General features: G+C 42.3%; 1 protein-coding gene across 1 annotated transcript; it reads left to right on the top strand.

The window, feature by feature from the left end:
- The first annotated feature begins 660 nt into the window (after positions 1 to 660).
- Positions 661 to 18,457, top strand: Tigit (T cell immunoreceptor with Ig and ITIM domains). The gene is made up of 4 exons (XM_005327607.4): positions 661 to 724; positions 2,117 to 2,460; positions 5,780 to 5,866; positions 17,481 to 18,457. The coding sequence occupies exons 1-4, from the start codon at positions 661 to 663 to the stop codon at positions 17,715 to 17,717; spliced, it is 732 nt and encodes a 243-aa protein (XP_005327664.1). The 3' UTR covers positions 17,718 to 18,457.
- The last annotated feature ends 4,816 nt before the right edge of the window (positions 18,458 to 23,273 follow it).

Below are 23,273 nucleotides of genomic sequence, written 5' to 3'. Positions count from 1 at the left end.
ATACTTCAGACATTCATGGGGTCACTGTGGACAGGAGAACTTGCTCTTGTAGCGTCTCCTGAGTCTACTGCATCCGAGGAACTAATCCAAAGTTCAACAAGTCTCAATTCAGGTACACAAGACCAAAGGGATAAGATTTGAGGAGAACACGTCATTCAAGGGAGAGTTGCTCTGTTGGACCCTTGTCCCAGACCGTGTCTGACCTGTAAGTACCCACACTTACAAGTTTTCGTTAGGTTGCAGACTCTTCAGCAGGGCGAAGTCAAGGGAGCCTAGTGAGCTGTTCTGGATCAGTAACAGGTTCTCCAGAATCTTAGGTACTGCTCTGGTGCCCTTGAACTCTTTAGATACTAAAGTTTGATTTTTAAAAACTGCCTTAAGGCAGAATTTAAAGTAATCAGTTGACTAACAGTCACCAAAGACTAGTATACCTCTAACCACATTTTTGTTTACTTTTCACTGTGTTTCCTTCACGGTCTTTCTTGTGGCTCACCCTATGTAGATTGTGAGCTTATCTGTTTCTGACATTGCTTTCGTGAGCTCAGTTTTTCCGAGACCCTCTTTCCTCACAGGCTCGGTTTCATCTTGCCATCTGCAGTCGGCCAGTTTCAGTCACAGAAGAGGACACATCTGCTTCCTGTAGGCCCCCTGGGCAGAAGCATGCACTGGTGCCTGCTCCTGATCTGGGCCCAGGGCCTGAGGCAGGCTCTCCTCCTCGCCTCAGGTAAGGCCTGGAAAGCTATTGAACTTGGGGAGGAGGAAAGAGCAAAGTTGAGCTTGACCTAGAGACCAGGGCACTCTTCAGGGAACTGGTGCTTGCCACCAGTTTGAAGCAAGAAAACATGGTTCTCAGAGTCCTGTGTTCTCACTTTCGAGTGAGAAAAGACCTTTGAGAATGAGATGCACCTGTATTGGATGGCTGAGCCTCAGGGCTGTGGATCTTCAGGGTGGGGGGTTGCAACCAGCCAGCATTAGAACGGAGGCAGGAGAAGGAGAGGGGAGTAAGAAGGAGGGCAAAAAGGAAGAATAAGCAATTTGCTTTTAGAAGCTCTCTCCTGCTTCTTTTTCTATTTTTGAGGAATCTTCCAGGTTGTTGGTAGTAGTTTCCTATGGATCAATAATATCTTCCTCATAGATTCCAGAAGTATTGACCATTACAGACGTAATTTTTTGTTAAATTGATTTCTTATAGACCAAAAACCTTAGACAAATATTTCTGAGAAGGGGGGAACAGAAATATTTTTTAAAAACTGTAGTGCCAACAAATTAATGTTGCTTTCTGAACCTTTTAAGACTGGAGAGGTGCCCTGGGATGCTGGGGGTGGTGAGCATTGGAGAGAATAGTTTTGGTTGGGAGAAGCAGAGTTTCTGGCTAAGTCTCCTTTCCCCTGAATTTCTTGGCTTCCCCAAAGGATTTTCCAGAAACCCCCAATGTCCATCAATGAAATAGCCAGGCTTTGCTTCAAAGGAACCCAGCACGGGAGCAGGCTGCTGGAGTACACAGAAAAGTCAAAGATGTGGTGCTGTCTCTGGGGGAGACAAAATAAGGATGTGAAAATAATCAAAGAGCTGGTCATGAGGCTAGACGGCAGAATGTCCTGAGAGGGCGAAGTGCTAGGTCTCACAGCCTCAGCCAGGCCCTTAATAAAGTGCTAATTATACAACCGGGGCAGTGAGTGTGAAAGGACAAGGGAGGTGTCTCTGGGCTCCGGTCCTCAGGGATGCAGGGGAGGAAATGCAGATTTGACAAGGCGCTAAGTGAGTGGGGGCGGGGGGGGGGGGGGGCGGAGAGGTGGGGAGACAGAAGAAAGCTCTGGAAGTAGAGGTGATGGAGGAAAGGAGCCAGGCTGGACAGAATGGAGGCGTATGAAAAAGGGCAAGAGGACCGGAAGGAGCCAAGGGCTGGGGCTGGGAGACTTAATTGACAGTGAGGAAGAGGAATGCCTCTCGAAATGAAAACAGAAACAATAGTGGTCTGTTTAGAGGAGGGACAGGATGGACTGGAGAAACGATCATTCCTAAAACCAATTCTGGCCCCCTTGGAATTTCTATAGGGAGGTTATAGGCCCACGGGTGACCTGGAACTTACGTGTGCCCCTTTTCTCTTTCCTAAAAGTTACGACAGGCACAATAATGATGAAGGGGAACATTTCTGCAGAGGAAGGTGGCTCGGTCATCTTACAGTGTCATCTCTCCTTCACCATGACTGAAGTGACCCAAGTCAACTGGGAACAGCGGGACCAACTTCTAGCCATTTGTCATACTGAATATGGGTGGTACATCAACCCGGCCTTCCGTGAGCGGGTGGCCCCGGGCCCTCACTTTGGCCTCACTTTCCGCTCACTGACCACGAATGACACGGGGGAGTACTTCTGCATCTATCACACCTACCCTGATGGGATTTACAAGGGGAGCATCTTCCTGGAGGTCCTAGGAAGCTCAGGTATTTCCTCAGGAGCAGCATAGAAAATGCCATCCTGACACAGTCTGGGGAGCAAAGCTCGGTCCTGGAGCACATTCGAATCACTTGTGGAGTTTTTAAAGCATTCTGATACCAGGGCCCTCACACAGACCAATGAAATCAGAATCTCTAGGGGCAAACAAGGATGTGATGTGATCCCTAAGCATCCTGGTGATTCAATTTGCAGCTAGGACTGAGAGCCACTGCTCTTGAGTGGGAAGCAGAGCTTATCTATATTACAAGGAAGAGCGATTGGTAAGGTCATATGCTCATTTATTGATTTAGTGTCAATCATGCACATTATAATTAGCCCTTAAGTTTATAAAGATCAGAGCTAGTTATTGTACAATAATTGGCATTGGTTTTGCATTTCAGAGTTTCCAAAATTCCTTCAGTCCTTACCCCCTTGGATGCTTAAACCATTTCTCCCAAAGTTGGAAAGGATTATTATCCTATCTGAGAGATAGTATAGGGAGTGGTTCAGAGCTCAAACTCTGACACCAGACAGCCTGGATTCAAATTCTTCTTTGCTGTTGACCTCAGACAAGATTACTCAGCTCCTCTGAGCATCGTTTTTTTTTTTTTTCATCTGTGCAATAAGGATGTATGTAAGACCTTATGAGGTGCTAATGTGGGATTGGATTACCTACTGCAAGAAAATATCCTTACATCAGTGCCTGGATCATGGTAAGCACCATGTAAGCGTTGACTGTGAATGTGATTCTTATTTGACTGTTTGATGAGGGTGAAAACTTAGGCTTGTATCTAGTTGCACAGAGTGGTAGAGCTGATGTTAACACAGGTGTTCTACTTCCATGGACCTCCAAACTCAGAATGTCTACTTTCTGACATTGATTATGTTGGGGATTAATTTTCAGGAGTTTTCAAAGTATGTGTATATTGAGAAAATGAAAGTTTACCTTAAAGTTTCCTTTCAAATGTCACTTCTTGGCTGGTCCCAACTGAGGCCAAATGCCATGAGTAGTTAAGTGCCTAGGTTCCAGAATCACATTACTGGGGTTTGATATTGGAATGGGTAAATTATTTAGCTTTCTCTCAGTTTTCTCATTCATAAAATGTGGTGAACAATCTCATGAGCTGTTATGAATCAGGTCTTGTAACAGTGCTGAGCACATAATAAGCTTAACTTAATAAACACTTGTTATTATACTATTTATTGCCTTGTGGTTAGAGGAGATCTAGACAATAACAGAGCAGAGGACCAGCAAGCATAACCACCTGATGGTCTTTACCATTTTGGGCTTTTGTCATAAGCCCAAGGGCTCATCAGCTACTGCAGGACTGGGGATAGGGTGGGATCCACACAGATCACCTCCTACCCCCATGGCATGGAGGCCCCAGGAACTGGAGCCCACAGGGGAACTATATTATGTTTGCTCATGGCTAAAACATGAGAAAATATAATATAGGCTAAAACATGTCCAGGGACTGATGCTCCTAGCTAGCATACTTGTCCCTGGCCACAGCGGCACAGCTATTCTCCATGGGAAAATGGAGAAATGAAGGGGCAAGTGTCTTCCCTGTATCTCATGGGCCTTCTGGGGAGGAGCATTCAGAAGACATTCTATTGGACCCCTGATCCACTCCTGCCCAAGGACCACACATTTCCACTCTTTTTGCCCTGGCAGACCTCAGGGCCACCACTGGTCACATGTAGTTTTCCTCCTGTTTCTCAAGGGCTTAGTTGCTTATCTGGATTGCAAGACCTTTATAATTACTCGCACTAACTCCAAACCTTAACTTTTTTCTGACCCTAATCTCAAACCTTAGTCCAAGTTTCTAGTAACTACCACATGTAAGCTATTTCTAACCTTAAAGCTAGAACTAACCCTACAGCTCACCTGATACTAAGCACGAGTCTTAAGTATCCTTTTTCAGAGTCCACCCCTGCTCCAGCTGCATGTTCTGGTGCTTGCTCTATGGCTGCTTCTGTTCCAAAGACCTTGAAGTCTTTGATCATTGAATATGACTGTGAATGGAAGAATTGGAGTTTTAACTTCAAACAGAAATTTCCAATGAAGGTGATATTCTTAATATCCAAAATACTTTCTGGTCCTAATTATATCTCTAAACCTAAACAAATTCATTATCATAACCTCCCCTTAAACGTGGCCGTGGTATTAACCTTCTGCTTCTATCATCAAGATGGAAGAGAATCCAGTCTCAATCCTGTCCCCCAGGCTGGCTCTGACCTCAGCTATGAGCACAGATCTTATCTGGGCTCTGTGGGTAGCCCTCTGCAGCCCACCCTGACTCCTGCAGGGTGTCTGATATCTGGTTCCTATCTGCCTTCTTTCCCACTGTGTGAACTTCATTGCTGTGGTCAGTGATGCCTGGCTTGGCCTATGGAGACTGAGTCCTCAGAGTGGGAGGAGCATGGCATTTGGCTTTTGGACAGATACTGCCCTTGTCCTAGGGAATTGGAGACCTTAGCAGCCATTCTAGCAATTTCAGACCTTAGAAGGTAGCAAGGCCAGGCCTCTGCTAGACCCTTGTTTTCCAAGTCTGCCCTGGACTCTTAGGTCCTTCCTAAGGTCCTGGGGTGGAGGTAGAAGAGGGATGAAGTGGCCTGGAAACTCTTCTACCCATAGCACAGCATGCATCAGGACAACTGTTTGGGTTCTCTCATATTCTCCTTAAATCAAATACCACTCATGTCTTCAAAACTTCCCTCTTGCCTCTTTTTTCTTTCCATTATATTTTATGTCTTAAAGAGATTGGCTTGTTCATACTCTCCTTCATGCTACAAATATTTCATATCTATTATGTGTCAGGTGCTGGTAAAACAGCAAAGGATAAGGCTCCAGAGCCTTCCTCCCTCCAGAGTTTCACAGCTGAGCTGGAAATAAGGGTTAAGGAGAAAAGTCACATGGCTTTTCTTTTCATAATTTGATATTAATTTATTGCATTTCTAATTAAATGGATTTTAATGATATGGTTATGTATATGAAGTGTAATGCAAGAAATTGCTCACTTTTTGGATTTTCTTCTGATGGTATTAATTCTTTCATTTCATGATTACTGAAGATGATCTTGTGGGATAGAGGAAAGGAGTGCTAAGAAGAACTTGCTCTGGTTCAAATACAGGAGGCATGACCATACTTGGAGATGAGTCATTGATTTCCTGATAGTCCAGGTGGACTCTTTGCTGTCCAAAGAGTTGGACTTAAAGATTCCAGGCCTGTGGTTGGAGAAAGGCACTTGTGTGTCCCTGGGCCCTGAAGCTGAGGTTTCCCTGGGAAGGCAGCTTCGCTTTGGGTCTCTGCCACTCACCTCTATTTTGTCCTCCCTCTAGAGCGCAGCGTCGGGTTCCAGGTCCCATTGCTTGCAGTGCTGGGGGTCATCGGCATAGCAGTCATCGGGATGGTGGCAGTGGCTAAAAAGGTAATGACTCTGGCTACACACTTCAGTCAAGAACATCTCTGTCCCTGCCACCTGGTGCTTTCAGTCCTTTCTGTCCAGAGAGAGACAGAGAGAGCCAGATGTGACCTCCCCTGTTGCCCCTTGTACCTTTTTCTTGGCATTGTTCTGCCTTTGAATGCATTTAGGTTCTTCCCTTGTCCCTCTTCCAGGCTGGAAGCTCCTGGAAGGTGGAACCGAATCCTACCTGTCTTGCTGTCTGCAGTTGCTGGTTCCTGCCTGACCCTTAAGCCACTACTCTGGGAGTTCATCTACTCTAAGTTTCATGCATCTTAGAGGATGTCTACTGTGTGCTAGGGCTTTCTTTATAGTAGCTCATTTAATTTTTCACAACTCTTAGCTGGGGCTGAGTAGCCCAGCACTTCTGTAGAATGGGAAATGAACACTAAAAATCTGGGGACCACAGATGCACGGCAAGATCAATGGGTTGTAAATCCTCTGCTGCTTCAGGTTAGAGGTCTTGTGGTGGAAAGAGTAATAGAGGGAGAATTGAGAGATCTAGTTTCTAGTTTGGCACTGAGTGTATGGTTTTTTCCAGGTCTTCGCTTCTTCATATGTAAAATGGGGTTTGTCATTCTGTGTGCTCTATATCACAAAGTTGTGATGAACGGGTGGCGTATGTCACGTGAAAGCTTTGTCATGGTGAAGAACCATGTCAGTGTCCTTGCTGTTACAAACTGGAAGCTCTTGCTTGGAATGAGCAGGGGAGTCCTCACTCCCTGGTCTGGCTGATCTCTTGGGTTCTTCTGGTAGCCCAACTCTCCTTTATTCAGTTCACTACACAAACTTTTTGGGGAATGCAGCCTGTGTTCCCAAACTGTTTTCCTTCTTTATCCCAGAGCTTCTTCCTAGATTCTGACCCACTCTTCCTCCAAGGATGGTTGTAGTCAGTTAATAACTCATCTCTGTAGTCCAAAATTACTCCCTCTGGACTATGTACTTGGTGCTGTTGTTACTGATGTGTGTGGATTTATACCTACCATCTTTTCTTCATGTTTGCCTTCCCCCCATTCTACCTGTCATCTTTTGAATTAAGGTTCTCTTTAATTCAAAATAGTTTTCTTTATTATTAAAAAAAAAAAAACTATTTGTAGTCCTACCAGCAATGTATGAGTGTGCCTTTCCCCCCACATCTTCATGGAAAATAGTATGGAGATTCCTTGGAAAACTTGGAACGGAACCAACATTCAACCCAGTTATCCCACTCCTCCGTTTATACCCAAAGGACTTAAAAACAGCAAACTACAGGGATACAGCCTTATCAGTGTTTATAGACGCACAATTCACAACAGCTAAAATGTAGAACCAACCTAGATGTCCTTCAGTAGATGAATGAATAGGGAAACTTTGGTATATATACACAATGGAACTCAGCATTGAAAGAGAATAAAATCATGGCATTTGCAGGTAAATAGATGGAGTTGGAGTATATAATGCTAAGTGAAGCAAGTCAATCCCAAAAAACCAAAAGCCGCGTATTTTCTTAGATATGAGGATGCTCACTAACAATGGCCATCCAGGGCTGGTGGAGCGGGGGTGGGGAGTAGGAGGGGTGGGGTGGTGGTGGGGGGTCATGGGAGGAATGGGAGAACTTTAGATAGGACAAAGGGGAGGGAGAGGAAAGGAAGGGGCAAGGGGGTAGGAATGATAAGTTAGACATCATTACTCTAAGTACATTGATGAAAATATGAATGGTGGGAAAAATAGTTTGTGTACAATCAGGGACTTGAAAAATTGTGCTCTATATGTGTAATATGAAATGAATTGCATTCTGCCATCATTGTATAACAAATTAGAATAAAAAATAATTTAATTTAAAAAAGAAAAAAGTTGAAATAGTGGGAAAAAAACCTATTTGTTAGCTATGTACCCCTGACTAATTAATATCTCTATTAGTACTAATAAATTAGTGCTTTTATCATCTCCTAGGTTATACAAGAATCTTAGAGCATGTTAACTCTTTTTATCTCCCCCCTTCTCCAACTTATTGCTGTTATTACTATGCCTTTAAATTATCTGTACATTTTTTTTTTGTATTGAGGATTGAATCCAGGGTTGCTTAATCATTCAGCCACATCCCCAACCCTTTTTTTTTAAAAAAAAAAAATGTTTAATTTTGAGGCAGTTGCTGATTCTGGCTTTGAACTTGTGATCCTCTTGCCTCAACCTCTGGAGTCGCTGTGATTATAGGTATATGTCACCACACCCTGCAGTTTTGTCTACATTTTAAATCCCCAAAGAAATGGGTTTTATTGTTTTATGAGTCGATATTCATTTAGATCCACCCTTTCTGTTGCTCTTTACTCTGTCCTGTATGTCCTGTGTTGTAACTAGGATCATTTTCCTTGTGCCTGAAGTAAGTCCTGCAGTATTTCCTTTACTGCAGGTCTGTGGGTGAGGAGTTATTTTGGTTTTTGTTTGTCTAAAAATATTTTTCCTCCGAATGTAAAAATAATACATTTGTTTTGCCAGGTATAGAATTCTATGTTGGCGATTATTTTCTTTTAGGACATGGAAAATATTATTCCATTGTCTAGCTTCCTATATTTTTGTTGAGAAACCAGGTCTTGTTTTTGATACTTTGAAAATGTCTTTTTTTTTTCTTTCCTTTTGGTTCTTTTAAATTTCCCTTGTCTTTCTTCAGCAATTGTACCATGATATAATTAGGTGTAGTCATCTTTGTATTTATTGTTTGGAGCTGGGGTGGAGTGCCTTTTCAATCTGTGTTTTGATGGTTTTTGTCAGTTTTAGAACAATCCTGGCCATTAGTTCTTCCTATCTTCCTTCTCCAATCTTGCTTTCTTCTGCTTCTGGAGCTCTAATGACAGGTATTTTTAGACATTTTCACTTTTCTCCTACACTACTCTGAGTCTCTCTCTCTCTCTTTTTTTTTTTTTTTTTTTTGTATTTTCCATCCATTTGTCTCGTTATATTTTATAGTAGATGTTTTCTTCTGACATACCTTCCAGGTTCCTAAGTATCTCTTCTGATGTATCTATTCTTTGTTTAAATAGTTCATAGTCTGTCAAAATTCCCAATCTTGTCTTTTAAATTATTTGAAAATATTAATCAATTATTTTGAAGCTTGTGCCTGATCATTTTATTAATCGGATCCTCCTTTAGTCTTTTTCTATTGCCTATTTTTACTTGTTTATGGGTCATAACTTATCTTCTTAACTAGTACTTTTCATTAAGGGTGGTGAATTCTACATGAAAAACGATAGCAATAATTCGAGGCTCTGGTAATATCATCTTCCTCCAGGGACTATTCCCTTTGTACCTGGTGGGTGGCAGGTCTAGAGGCACTAACAATCCCGGGTCACCCTAATTAAATCAATGTTGAGGGGCTTTTGTGCTGGATTTCAATTTCGGCTACTCTCTTGCTCTTGGTCCTTTGGGATCCACTTAAAAACCCATAATATTTTCCAAAGTCCTCCCTTCCAAGGAGGTTTCGGAACCCAACTTTTGTCCCTCTTGTCAGAAGCTCTCTGCAGCTTATCTGCCTCTCAGCTATAACTTTCAGACAATTCTCTCCAGGGGAAAATGTCCCCACATTCTCACCATCTGTCTCTCTGGGTTTCTTCTTTCACCCCTAGATTCCTCATTGATCTTTCAGATCTCTAATTTCTTCAAGCAGATGTTTCTAATATTTCGTTGATCTTTTCTAGTTTTTCTCAGGAGAAGGTTTGGTTCAAAGCAACACAGTCAACCGAGGTCCACCAGAGGCAGAACTCCTCTTTAGGATGTCATGTTTCACATTTGCATTTGAAACTTGACTCCTACAAGCAGGCAGATTCAGCCGGCTCACCTTTGTTATGCCTTGGGGTCTTTGGGGCCAAGATCCTCACAGGAGTCACTGCAGCCCCTCAGTTCCTAATTCCTAACCAGCCACTTTCCCTCCATCTGACTAGGTCTTCGCTAATCCCAGTGAGAGAGGAATTTGGTCAAACTTTGTGTCCTTAGTCTCTGGTTCCATTTTGTTTTCCTGTTGTGAGTTCGTTCTTTCTCTCTCTCTCTCTCCCAGAAAAGAACCACCCTCTAATTTTTCTCTTTTTTTCTAATTTAACTTCTAGTTGAATTTTTGTTTTATTTTGCTTTTACTCATGTTGATCTTTTGAAGACCACACACTTGATTTTCTCCCCAGGTCTCAGATTTTGGATGAATTACATAAATAAGAATTGCTTAATAAGAAAGTATCATTATAATATTCTCTAGCTTAGACCTCAAGGTATTTTGCATTTTAAACAGTCTTAATTTTATATCCTTGCCTTGACCTCATTGTATATGTTTTTCTACTGTTATTAATGCTACTGATGAGATTACACTTTTTCCTGCATATTAATATCTGTTATCAGGGACTCATCTTGGACTTTTAGCTTAATATTTAACATCTTAAATTCTGACAGTTTTCATAAACCTACTCTGTTTTTCTCAATCTACCACCAATATCAAGGGTATAATATAAAAAATTACATGTTCTATTTGACATATGTTGTCTTCAACCTGATTCATAAATGATGAGAGCCCAGGACTCCTCACCCGAATCTTACCTGACCAAGAAGAGATTGAAATGAGGATGCAGAAAGATATTTTGGTGGCAGAGCCAAAGTCATGCATCCTCAGAGAGGTTCAAATTGCCCAGGTCTTCCCTAGTCACAGGTCCAACAGTTCAAAGGCACCTGTAGGGACCTTGCTAATTTGGTCCTTTAGGAACTAAAGATTCTTCAAAGGTAGGAAAAGCTCACACCATGGTGATTTCCCTGTGTAAATTACAGGAGGCTTTATATTACAGTTGATTTCTTGGTACATTAATTTGTTTGCAAAAATCTCTATTGTGTCACAATTCAAACCCTCTCTTTGTGGTTATAAGACAAGCTTTGAGGTTACTGATCTGCCTGGTTCACAGGGATGATGCCATGTATATTTAATCATTCACCAGAGCTGGTCAGCCAGACTGTGGGGGACCCAGTGGGGGCTGAGATGTGCCTGGTACTAACAAGGAAGCCCACAATCTATAGTATTTTCATTTATGTCACAGGTGTCACAACTGACATGGTCAAGAAATGAAACCTCTAAGGGAAAGTGAGAACGAGAGGAGTGATAGGCTGGTGGGAGAGGAGGAAACACGACATTGATCTGCAAGCTGGGAAGGGAGCTGCTATGGTGGCTGGTGAACAGATGTCCTCTGCTGTCACCAGCATTCTGCAGCTCTGGAATGGAAGGATTAAAGCCTCTTCAGAGGCAATGGAACACGTTTTTTTTCTGTTAAGTATTCAAGGCTGGTTCATTTTCATGCCAGGCACCCAGATTAACTTTGGTCAACATGGAGATCGAGAAATAAGAAAATGTGCAAAGACAGTATCTATCAAGTCCCGGTGTTCCCTGTCTGCAGTGTTTTACTTCCCAGCCTGCTTTTTGACGTTTCTACTGCTTCCTCTTTAGTTCAGGTCCTCTCTGCTTTTGTCCTGTGTGTTGACTGTAGTCTCCAATGCTCTCTCTCTCCTCATTCAAAACATTTTTTGCATGCATTATTCAAGCTTCCCCATGGAACACATAGTTTGAAATTGGGTTGTTCGAGGACGCTTATTGTTGTGATTTGGATGGGAAGTGTCCCCCAAAAGCTTATGTGTGAGACAATGCAAGAACACTGAGAGATGAAATGATTGGGTCATGAGAGCCAATCCCCTGATGGGATTAACTGAGTGGTAATCAAAAGCATGTAGGGTGTGGCTGGAAGAGGTGCATCAGTGGGGGAAAGCCTTTGGGTATGTATTTGGTGAGCTGAGCTTAGTCTCGCTCTCTCTGCTTCCTGATCGTTATGTGAGCCACTTCCCTCCACCACACTCTTCTGCTATGATGTTCTGCCTCACCTCGAGCCCCAAGGAATGGAGCTTGGTCTATGGACTGAGACCTCTGACACTGAGCCCTCAAATAAACTTTTCCTCTTCTAAAATTGTTCTTGTCAGGACTTTTAGTCACAGCAGTGAAAGAGCTCACTAAAACACTTATTAAGGGGACTTACAAAGGAAACTATAAAGGGGGATGTAGCAGTGTGTTGTAACCACCTCTTATACTTTAGGGGAGATCATAGGGCACTACTGGAACTTGGACAGAGAGTTATATGGAAGGGCTGCCTTGAGAAATGCTATAATCAGTAATTGAGTGTCACAACCAGTCCAAGGCCACCCTGCAGAGAGAATGCAGGGAATAGAAACCACTACCTCAATCTCTTTTCTTCCATCTCCCTACTGTTCAACATTGACTGAACCCAAACTTAAGATGGAGGCCAAGAGAACCCACTTATGCAGTATATGTAGGGCAGTTTTCTTAGGGCACAGAAGAGGGTGGAGAAGGTTGGAGACCAGAGCTCAAGGACAGGTGGACCTTATCTATACCAATACTGATTAGATAGCTGGAAACTGGGCAAGGGATCTAAACTTTCCTCAGGGCTGACTGACGTCAGCCTTCTCTTGTATATTCTTAATGTTCTTTGATTAAATATCTAAGCAATGCTCTTGTTGGCTGCCCATCTACATTTCTCCTGGGAATACTGTGCTCCGTTATCCATCTTAATATCCCCTGAAACAGGCTTCTTTGGCTCCCCCTGCAGTAATTACACCCAGTTCGTTTCTAAAGTGCTGCCATCTGCACCTTCTTATTTTGGGGTGTCCGCATCCCATTGCTATTAGGGATCCAGTTCTGCAAAGCATCTCCTACTTCAGCCCCTGCCTGTCGAGGAGAGAGATCGTGGACTTCTCAGTGATGCTAGTATGGCCCTCCCTGGCACATCCATTCCCACCTTAGGACAAGAAGTGCTCCCTGGATCTGCCCTAGGAGATCCAACAGAATCAACTCTTGGATTTTTGAAATTACTTACTACAGGAATTGGCAAAGTTTCTCTGTAAAAGGCCAGATAGTAAATTAGGCTTTGTGGGCCATATGGTCTCTTGCAAAAAATCCAACTCTGCCATTGTAGTGTGGAAGCACTATAGATAATATTTAAATGAATGAATATGGCTTTGTTCCAATACACCCTTATTTATAAACACTAAAATTTAAATTCCCTGCAATTTTCATGTGTCATGAAACATTACTTATTCTTTTTTTTCTCTCCCTAATCACTTGAAAATGTAAATACAATTTTTTGCTTGTGGACTGTACAAAAACCAACAGTGGGCCAGATGTGACCCAGGGATTTTAGCTTCCTCCATCTTGAGTTTGGTAGGTTCATTGTACCATTCTCCTTTTTCTGAGCATTTTGTTTTCTTCTTGCACTGTCTGCTGGAGCAGTGTTAGCATCTCCATTGAAAACAGTATGCTCTTACTTTTCTCTTGTGGCCCTTGTGAAGATGTTAAATCTTGTGTCATGAGATATGTGCCCATATTGGCAAATTAGCCTTTATCTAGTCCATATTCTCACCCACCTCAGGTCCCTCACCTTTGGGATCCACTCCCAGGCAAAAATCTCCTAGTTCCTGCTAGTAGTACATTGAAGCCAAGTCCTTTTCTGTATAACCTTTCCCTTTCCTTAGCAGAACCATCACTTCCACCATGAGTGTAGACCAACATTTTACCCTGTCTGATGGTGGAGGTGGAGGCAGATCCGAGCAGGGATTATATTCAATCAGGAAAAAGGGGACCCCCTTCTGTAGCTCCTGGTGGTGCAAGTGAAGCAGGTGTTTCAAAGCTCTCACTGCACCTACCCAGAGATCTACCTCCCAGGACTCAGAGTCTCCTCCTTTCCTATTAAGACCTTGGTTTTGGCATGAAATCATTGCCCAGTCTGTGAGTCCTTTGAGGTTCTGTCACTCTTAACAATTAACTCCTGGGCCTAGTCTTCAGCTGCTGAAGACGAGTGTCTCTTTAGATGCTGCCAAGGAAGAGCTTTGACTTCCACACTTGGTTGGAAGTTGGTGATGTGTCTGAGCCTGTCACTTTCTCTGTTCAGTGTATCAGAGGACCTTATCAAGATCCAGTCACTCCCAGAGTCCTAAGAATTTCTGTTCACCCCATACTTCTCAAATACCAGAGCTAGTGCACCAGCTCATAGTCCCCTTCCGTCTGGGTCTCACCCCATTTCTTCACAAGTCTTGGAGTCAGCATTGCCTTCACCAGGAAGTATACCCTCCCCAGTCCCCTCCCTATGGCTACCTTGCAGCATCCTTCTCAGGAGCAACTGGGAAGAATGATTTACTGGGATGGGCCCTCAGATGAAGGGTAGTGAAGGTAACAATACAGGGTAAGGGAAGAAAGCTCAGCATGAATGTGACCTCAGCTTGAGACTTGACTGAAGCAAGAATTATATACAAAATTGGTTGCCCATTGAAGGAAGGAGCTGGCCTTTTGAAAACCTGCTTCAGCCAATGACCACTGACTGCTCACCAGGAAAGGCCAAGAGCAACTCACCAGAGAAGAGGCAGCTCACAGCCCAATGCTCCCAGTTTCTGGGGAATGGAAGAACCATTCAGATGTAGGAATCTGAGCATGACATCAACGACATTTCCTGCAGACCCTAGAAGCCAGCAGGTTGCACTCTTTGGGATCCTAGTCTTTGGAATCAGGCAGAACTAGGTTTGGGTCCCAGCTCTTCAGTAACTTCAGTAGCTGAGCCACTACTAAGCCTCATCTGTAAAATCTGGATAATTATGGCTTTCCCTTATAAAGATGTGGGAAAACTTTAGTCAAACAATTCATTTAATAAGGCATTTGGCATTTTTTTACTGGCAAATATTAGTAACCATTATTTATTAGGTTCTTATAATTTTTATAAATTTTATTTACCACAGTACTTCATAATACCTTGTGTTTCAAACTGTTTACAGTCTATGGATTTAATATGAATAAATGTTTTAGGCTAGCAGATACTGGGAAAAGTGCCCCCTGGGGAGTGAGAGCAAAGAAAGGTATATATGTCCAGATCCTGTGCAATGGCTCAGCCAACCAAGGTGTTCACTCTCACATTCTCCTCGAGGCCAGTGTTTGTCCTAGAGGGACTCAGCTGCCATCTCTCTAGCTCCCTGTGGTCCTCTAGGACAACATCAATGCATTAATCCCAGACCTATTTTTTATACCAATTGTAATTATAGATCCCTCACAGAGGACAGAATGGAAATGGAACAGCTGAGGGACCCAGCTCAGGAATATTTGCATTTCTCAGAGGACTCTGGAACTCAAAATAGTTTTAAGATCAAAAGGCAAGGGTGGCCATTCTTACCAAGAACACATAAGCATAAAAGGTCATCATTAATTCTTTGAGAAAGAATTAAGGGTTCATATTTTTAAAATGGATTGGATTGCATCAAGGGATGTAGTAGTTCTTTTACATACATCATGAGCACTGATAACCATCTTCTTCATATTTATGTTAAGGTTTAGCAACTTCTACTGGAAAGGAGTGATCACTGATGTGTCTTTGTGCTTCTGAGACTATGGCGTCTCTAGGTCCAACTCCTTCAGGCCTGCAGTGAGTCACCATCCCTCATTATTTTTTCCCTTTATTTTATTTATTTATTTTTATGTGGTGCTGAGGATCGAACCCAGTGCCTCACATGTGTGTGGGAGGCACATGCTCCACCACTGAGCTGCAACCCCAGCCCACCCTCCCTCCATCCCTGATTTTTGACATTTGTTCACTGTGCCCATCCCCACAGCCTTTACCCTCCCTCTCAGCCTCGCAGCCTATATTTGTGCCCTGCTGGGCTTGACACTAGATGATGCCTGGGACAGTATTTCCCTCCTTGGAAACAGTGGTTGTGGGCAGAAGGAAATTCGGTGTGCATTTGTTGCTGTTATTTTCCAAGTCTGTGTGGCTCTTTGTGATCCTGTCATTCAGACATATGGTGGGGTCGGTGACCTGCATTACAGCACTCTTCAATAAGGCCGAGGGGGTGTCAACTTTGCACTGAGATGTCAATAAGCATTTCTTTTGTCATCCACTTGTGCCTGCTAGTCTTCAATTTCCTTGTCTTAACACAACCTTCATCTATGATGCTCTCACATGGAGGTAATGGCTGACTTCACATCCCCGATTTTACTAAACAAATGTCACTGTTCTGCCCTAGTGTCCATAAGTATAATTGTAGTTGTCTGGTAATGAGACTCTGCTTTGATTTAGAAAATCGGGTTCTTTTAGATATGAGACTGTAGAAGTGTGTGTGTGTGTGTGTGTGTGTGTGTGTATGTGTGTACATGTATGTGCCCGGGGCCTGCATCTGCATTTCAGTCCCTAAGACAAATATCAAGCATTTGTTAGGGGCTCTGAGGTTGCCAAGAATAGAGCCAGACCCTTCCTTCAGTGACGTCACATTTTGGAACATGGAGAAGATAGAAGGATAAATAGATAAATCTGAGAGAGTATTGAATGTTACAAGAGAGAACACCATATTCCAGCTCACGGGATGAAGCGGGTCAGAGAAGGCTTCTTGACAACATGGCTGCGGAGCTGAGTTGGGGAGAATAAATAGAACTACCTGGGAATGCACAGTGGGCACAGGGTACACAAAATCGAGAGGCAAGAAAGAGTGTCTGGCCCTGTGCAGCTGTGAGAGGAGAAGCCGTTTGGCTGAGGAGAAAGCATGGCCTGGAATCAGACTAAGCAGGGTCAGTGCAGGATTCATGCTGAGGCACAGAGCTTTCCCTTGTCCTTTCAGTGCATCCCAAAGTAGACACGATAGAGTGGTTTCTGAGTTCCATGCATGACCTAGTCCAAGTGGGGCTCAAAGAAGATTCTTAATAAGTGGTGGCTCTCTGGCACCTAGACCCCAGGAATTGGGGTATGAGGCAGGAGAAGAAGCTGGAAAGGTGGGTGTGACCAAGTCACAAAGGTGTTTTGGAGGAATCAGTCTCCAGTGGGGAAGGTTTGAAATTATGGATATTCTTCCCCAAAGAATGCATCTTAAAATAAACTTTTAAAAATGTTTTATTAGTTGTTGATGGACCTTTATTTATTTATTTGTTTACATGTGGTGCTGAGATGGACCTTTATTTATTTATTTGTTTATATGTGGTGCTGAGAATCAAACCCAGCACCTCACACATGCAAGGCAAGTGCTCTACCACTGAGCCACCACCCCCAGTCCCCTAAAATAAACTTTTTAATGCAATTTAAGGGTATTTGCAAACGCCCTAAAGTCCAACTGTGCATGCCAGGTGAAGCACCCCTGCTGTAGGCAGTGGGTGCTATTGAAGAGTCTTACACAGACGTATGGATGGATCCAATTTTCATGTTCACAATATTACTGCTGGTGGCTGTGTGAAGTTGGGTTAGAAGTAATAGGGAGTCTAGAGTCAGGAAGGTATGAAGTGCAGTTGGCAGAGAAGACCAGAAGCAGAAATGGAATCAAGTTGGATGGGTTTTATGGATGATTCGAGTTCAGCATTAGCTTCCAGGTTTCTGGTGCCATAAATCAGAAGAAAAAATGTAGGGGCAGGAGCAGTTTGTTGGGGAGGGAATATGATGGTTTCTTCGGGACAAGATGAGTCTAAACTTGCCATCATCAGCCAGTGATGCACACTTAGCAGGTGGACATTTTAGAATATCATTTCCATATACTCACTTTTTAATTTGTTTGTTTCTAGAAGACATCTTTCAGAATCCCTTCGGTGGAAAGTGACCTCAGGAGATCACCCCCTGCACAGCAGGAGTGGAGCCCCAGCATCTCCTCATCCCCTGGAAACTATGTACTGGCAGGAGCTACCCCTGCTGTCCTCTGCAGTGTGCAGAGGGAAAATGACTATGCTGAGCCTCATGACTACTTTAATGTCCTGAGTTACAGAAGCCTGGGCAGCTTCAGCTTCCTCACAGAGACTGGTTAACAATCCGAGGCATCTCCTGGGAGATATGTTCCTGGCTTTGTATTATGGATGAATGTGTAAGCCTCTGTTCTCTCCATCCATCCTCTCTCTCTGTCTCTCTCTCTCTCTCTGTCTCTCTGTCTCTCTTTGTCTCTCTCTGTCTCTCTCTGTCTCTCTCTCTCTCTCTCTCTCTTTCTGTGTATGTGTGTGCTCACTTGAGTGAATAGATGTCATCCTCTTCTCCACCTTCACTTCCTCTGTCCTTCCCTTCCATTCCCTTATTGCAGACCAGAGGTGAATAACTTGCATCTTGGTCATGAATGTGAGTTTAAACAAAACAGAACAAAACAGAAACCAAAAAACACACACACCCCAAAACCCTTGACCTGGCTTTGCATCTAACATTTTGAGCAGACCCTGTGACTCCAAGAAACACACTCCTCATGATAGTGCCAGGCAGGATTTTGTGCTTCAGGGTGTGTGGTAGATGATGAGAATGAGTCAGGTACGAAGCCACCCTTGTAGCATTTCTCCTTGTCATTTTCATAAATATTCATTCATTCAAGGCAATTTATGAATGAGACATGGTACCAGCCTCGATGGTGAGGCTCAAGGGTGACTAAACCTTGTCTCTGCCCTTAGGAACATACAGTAAAATGGGGATACAATGTTTACATTAAAAGGTTATAAGGAGATGAAGACACAGGATGCAGGTTTTCAGGAAGAGATATCGGGTCTGGGTGAGGTGTTAGGGTGGGTTTAGCTGTGGTGAAGTGGCTTGGGGCACAAAGGGATCAATGAGGCTGGACTGGTTGTGGAGGACAAGTTTTCTAGGGAACGGGCAGGAACTAAAGTCTATGCAGGTAAAAGTTCCAGGCACCAACGGAACCAAGGCATCTCAGATTTTATTCTCTGGGCAGGGATTCAAGTCTCCCTTTTTTTGTGTGATATATTCAAAGTCCGAATGTGATAGCCTGATACAGAGGACCCCAGGCTCTTTCAACCCCATGTGCTGGGAAGCCCCCAGGCAATATGTGTCCACTGAAGAAACTGAGTCCTGGCATCTGGGTCAAGATACACCTTTTCTGGACCAATCTACCAGTGATCCACTGAAAATAGAACCCGTTTCCCACCAAAAGGAAAAATCTGGGTAAAGAGGGGGTAGATAAGAGTATGTGGGTGATAAAAGGTTTCAAAAGTAAACACCATTAAAAACCGGCTTCTTTGAACACTTTTATCTACTCTCGACTTCTTTGTGTCAGGGATGGGGCATCTGAGCAGTTCATTTCTGTTGAACTGTATTTAAACCAAATTTAAAAGACTTGATCCTTCTACCAACTCTTCGAGGGAATTACCAGTGAATGATTTCCTTTCATGGCACTGGAATTGAGAAAGACTGTGAAACAAGGCTGTCTCTCATCAACGACTAAAACAAAGCATATCCTGCTCTCCTAAGAAACAGCCTGGGGTTAAACAAAAAGACAATTCAACTCCTATTCCTCCTTATATTTGTATTTTTCTCACCTTCCTTCCAAATGGGTTTGTAGTCAGAAGCAGCGGATTGGAATCTGTCCCAAGCTCTGATCCTTGAGAAGAGAGATAAGTATAAAATGCTGTTGTTTTCTGTGGCAATTCACAGTATTTTTCTTGCAGAACTAGGAATGAAAATTGATTGGGAGTAGAACACAATTCATGAATTAGAGATGAACTAAAATGACTTGACAGAGAGGGAGTGGTGCTTCATTTTGGAGGAGCTGTATATTGAGTGGAGGTTGGACTGAGAGTTGGTCCTTACTTAACATAGTTTTGGTCATTGGGAGATATTTCCAAACCATTGAGATGGTGATAAATTACCAAAGAGCCTATAGATGTTGGAAATGGGTCAGACTACCAAATGAGATTCAGTTGGATAGAAAATCAATTTCAAAATATAATTCACTAAACTAGATTGTCCTCTGAGAACACAATCCCCTCACAGACAGATTCCTGGGGACATGTGATGTCTAGGACAGTAGCCATTTTCTATGTGTAGCTTTCCAGCTCTTGAGGGAGGTTAATCCAACCTGGGATGAGCTGTGCGCATGAAACACATGCCCAATTTTGAAGACAATAAGAATCATAAAGATATAAACTATCTCATTTGGATTTTAAAAACACCGATTACATGTCAAAACAATAACATTTTGGATTTATTGGGCTAAATAAAATGTATTATTAAAAGTGATTTTTTTTGTGTTTTCTTTTGTTTTTTAAATGCGGCTCCTGGAAAATCCACAAATGCATATGTGGCTGCCATTATATGTCTATTGGACTCTGCAGCTCTCGACTCTAAACCCAAGCCATGCTCGTTTCTGGGAGGGTATCTATCCATGTCAGTTTGTCTCTGTCTCTTATTCAAAATAGTGTTTGGCGAAGCTTTTCCCTCTTATTGTCTTCTGAAAAGTACAGAGGGAAGGATCACAGGGGAGATTGAGGGAGGGGACCACTAAGGGCTGACAAAGACGTCCCAACATCTCCTGAATTCTTCTTGGGATCCATGACAGGAAGTGAGAAGAATAAAAGAATGAAGGAGAGTTCAGGAAGTTATGCAGTTACTGATTCCCTGCTGACATTCTGAGCCTGGGCTTATAGAGTATGAGCTATAACCCAGAAAATCATACTTAACAGATGTGAGAAATTTCACCATGGAACTTTGAGATAGATGGTCTTCAATGTGGACAGGACCTTATCATAATACAACTTTGTTTCAAAATTTGTTTCTTCTCATTCTCTGAGCCCCAGAAATAAATGATCACAGACTCATGTTTATACAGAGGCCATCTGATCAAGGCCAAGTATGAAGTCAAAAACAGGCTGTGCATTTATTTTCTTCCAGCTCTTCCCAAAGCTATCTGAGGTAGCTTAATGGTCCAACTCATGTAAACAAGGCTGAGCTGGACAGGCAGGAGGCTGTGTATGCTAAGTGGGAATGGAAGTATTCTGGAGAACTCATCATGCCCCGCAGAGAGGAGACAATATATAGCTTGGCTGTGGGGTGGCTGCCAACTGTGGTGTGTGAGTTTTTTTCAGTCGTCTGATTCTTCCCAGTCCTGCTTACTGAGTATAGTAGTAGTGCCCCCCCCCGCGCCCCCCCCCCAAACTCCAAAGCATAACTGTCAAGAGGCCCAATGGCAAAAGCCCACGTTTCTGGAAGTCAGAACATATGTGATGTTTGTGAGAATTATTTGCATAAGGTAGCATATAGGATGGTGGTGTCCAGTAGAACTTTCTATGATTCTAGAAAAGTTCTATGTCCATGCTGTCCAATATGGAAGTCACTAGCCACATGAGGCTATACAGAACTTGAAATCTGGCAAATGTGACAAAGGAAATTCAGTTAATTTTAACCAACTAAAATTTAAATGTAAATAATGATACAGGACCGGTGGATAGGGATATCACAACAATAGTAACTACCTTGCATATGGAAAGAAACACAGATAGCTGTGTTTATAGACATTTGATGACTCGACAGTTATTAAGCTTTTAACAGGGTACCTAGCAGGAAGAGACATCAAAATTCCCTTATTCTTCTGTGTCCTTTCTCTGATCAAGACCAAGTATGAAGTCAAAAGCAGGCTATGCATTTATTTTCTTCTAGTTCTTCCCAAAGCTATCTGAGGTAGCTTAATGATCCAGCTCCTGTAAACAAGGCCAGGATTGTTGGGAAGTTTGCAATTCAATGGTGTTAGCAGGAATATATTTTCATCATAGGACTTTTGAGGACAGTAGTCATTCTGATTTCATGTGGGTTGTAAAGAACATCTTTTCTGGAACTAAAACTCTAATAGATTATATAGAGATCAAAAAGAAACCACACTGTATATTGGGCTAGACACTGGACTACTTGGTCCAAATACGGATCTCTGCAGTTTAGCTTCATGAGTTTGGATGAGTTAACCTTTCAGAGTCTCAGTAACTTCATTTGTAAAACGGTAATCATTATACCTACTTTATAGGGTTTTTAAAAGGATGAGGTTAAGAATGTGGTTGACTGCTTTGTAAGCTATAAAATGCTACGTTAATAATTAGTATTGTATTGTGAGCCAAGGGCATGTGCGTTGTTCATGCTATAGAAGTTTCCAAGGGGCAACAAACCTTTTGGGAATAACCAAGGAATCTGGAATCAATGTCCTTAAAACCTGGGACTTAAGGAAACCTAAGAGTTTCACATAGAGCATGGGTTCTAGAGGCACCTGTAAGTATTTACAAATCTTGTTTTTTAAGTGAGATGATGATCTTTAAAAAAAAATCAAACATATCTTGACTATCGATGGACTTCTTATAACAGGGTGCTGCATTATTTTCAGTCTCTGTGTTTATAATCAAGTTGATTTCAAGGTGCAAAGGCGTCATTCATAAATGATTCACTTGCTACAGGTGGTTGGAGCAGGGAAAGAGTTTGCAGTAGCTGACATACTGAGAAAGTGGAGGGAGGATTGTCTTCACTTTGCACACTGTGGAGGAGGGATGCTGAATTCAAGAAATATGTCAAGCTAGCAGCACACTTTGTGAGCTGTGATGGAGTCAGCAAAGCATCATCTAAAGCATTAAATTAACTTTATTGAGAATGTAAATAATTTTATAGCTTTACTTGTGTTTATTTTGTAACTTAGGTTATAAAATTCTGTTTGAGCTATAAGCATAACGGGTTTATCTGATATCACCTTTGAGTCAATTTAAGAATATTTATAATAAAAATATAATTATGCATTATATTATAATTTATTAGTAAATAACAAAAATAATCAAACTTCCTCCCATGAGTTCTTGGAGAAATTTTTTTCCTAGAAGTATATGTATTTCTCAAGTTTAAGAAATACTGGGGTGTGTAACTACCATTGATTTCAGAAAAATCTTGGTTTAAACTCTATTATATAATTGTTTTACATTAGCAAAAAATATTTCTGAACCTCTGTCTTAGAAGTTGATATAATAATAGTTCCCTTACAATGTTCACAGTGTAGTTACGACTATGGATGAAATTATAAACTATTATTAATTTATTAAATTATAAATTATTACAGTGCCATTTGAATAGTGTATGCATTATTTACAATGACCATAGCCCATGCCTAGACCACACCATGATGTGTTCATGTGTAGAAGAGGTTTCCAGAGATCTCTTTTGGAATTCTCTGCAGGCCCCTGAGCTCAGATCTGGAGATTGTTGTGCTCCTCACACCAGGGGAAATGGCTGACCACACTCACTTCCTCCAACTCAAAGCCTAATGTCCTTCTGAGTCACCAAACTAGATTGTTTATTTCTTAGATACGTCCTTGATTTACTCTAGACATTGTCATCTTTTGTTATTTTATAAATTCCCATGGCACTGAGAGTCTGAGAGTATAATATACCTCTTGATTTTATATGAACCTGTATTTCTAGCTGCTAGATCTTAAGGTTTATTAGAATGTAATAATTTCTTCCTTTGCATTCATGCACTGCATGGTGTTGAGTGAAATACAGGTGCTCAATGGGTTGTCTTCACCAGAAACAAATAAAGATGTGTTTGCCTCCTCACATTAGCAATTTCT

The sequence above is a fragment of the Ictidomys tridecemlineatus genome, chromosome 3 (genome assembly GCF_052094955.1).
Source record: "Ictidomys tridecemlineatus isolate mIctTri1 chromosome 3, mIctTri1.hap1, whole genome shotgun sequence".
Taxonomy (NCBI): Eukaryota; Metazoa; Chordata; class Mammalia; order Rodentia; family Sciuridae; genus Ictidomys; species Ictidomys tridecemlineatus.
Note: the sequence above shows the minus strand (reverse complement) of the source record. Positions and strands in the feature narration are given on the sequence as shown.

Excerpts from the sequence above, each read along its gene's own strand:
- Tigit (XM_005327607.4), top strand. The coding sequence starts at position 661 with ATGCACTGGTGCCTGCTCCTGATCTGGGCCCAGGGCCTGAGGCAGGCT. Across the intron at positions 725-2,116 it reads GGCTCTCCTCCTCGCCTCAG|TTACGACAGGCACAATAATG; the intron begins GTAAGGCCTGGA and ends CTTTCCTAAAAG. Across the intron at positions 2,461-5,779 it reads CAGGTATTTCCTCAGGAGCA|CGCAGCGTCGGGTTCCAGGT; the intron begins GCATAGAAAATG and ends CTCCCTCTAGAG.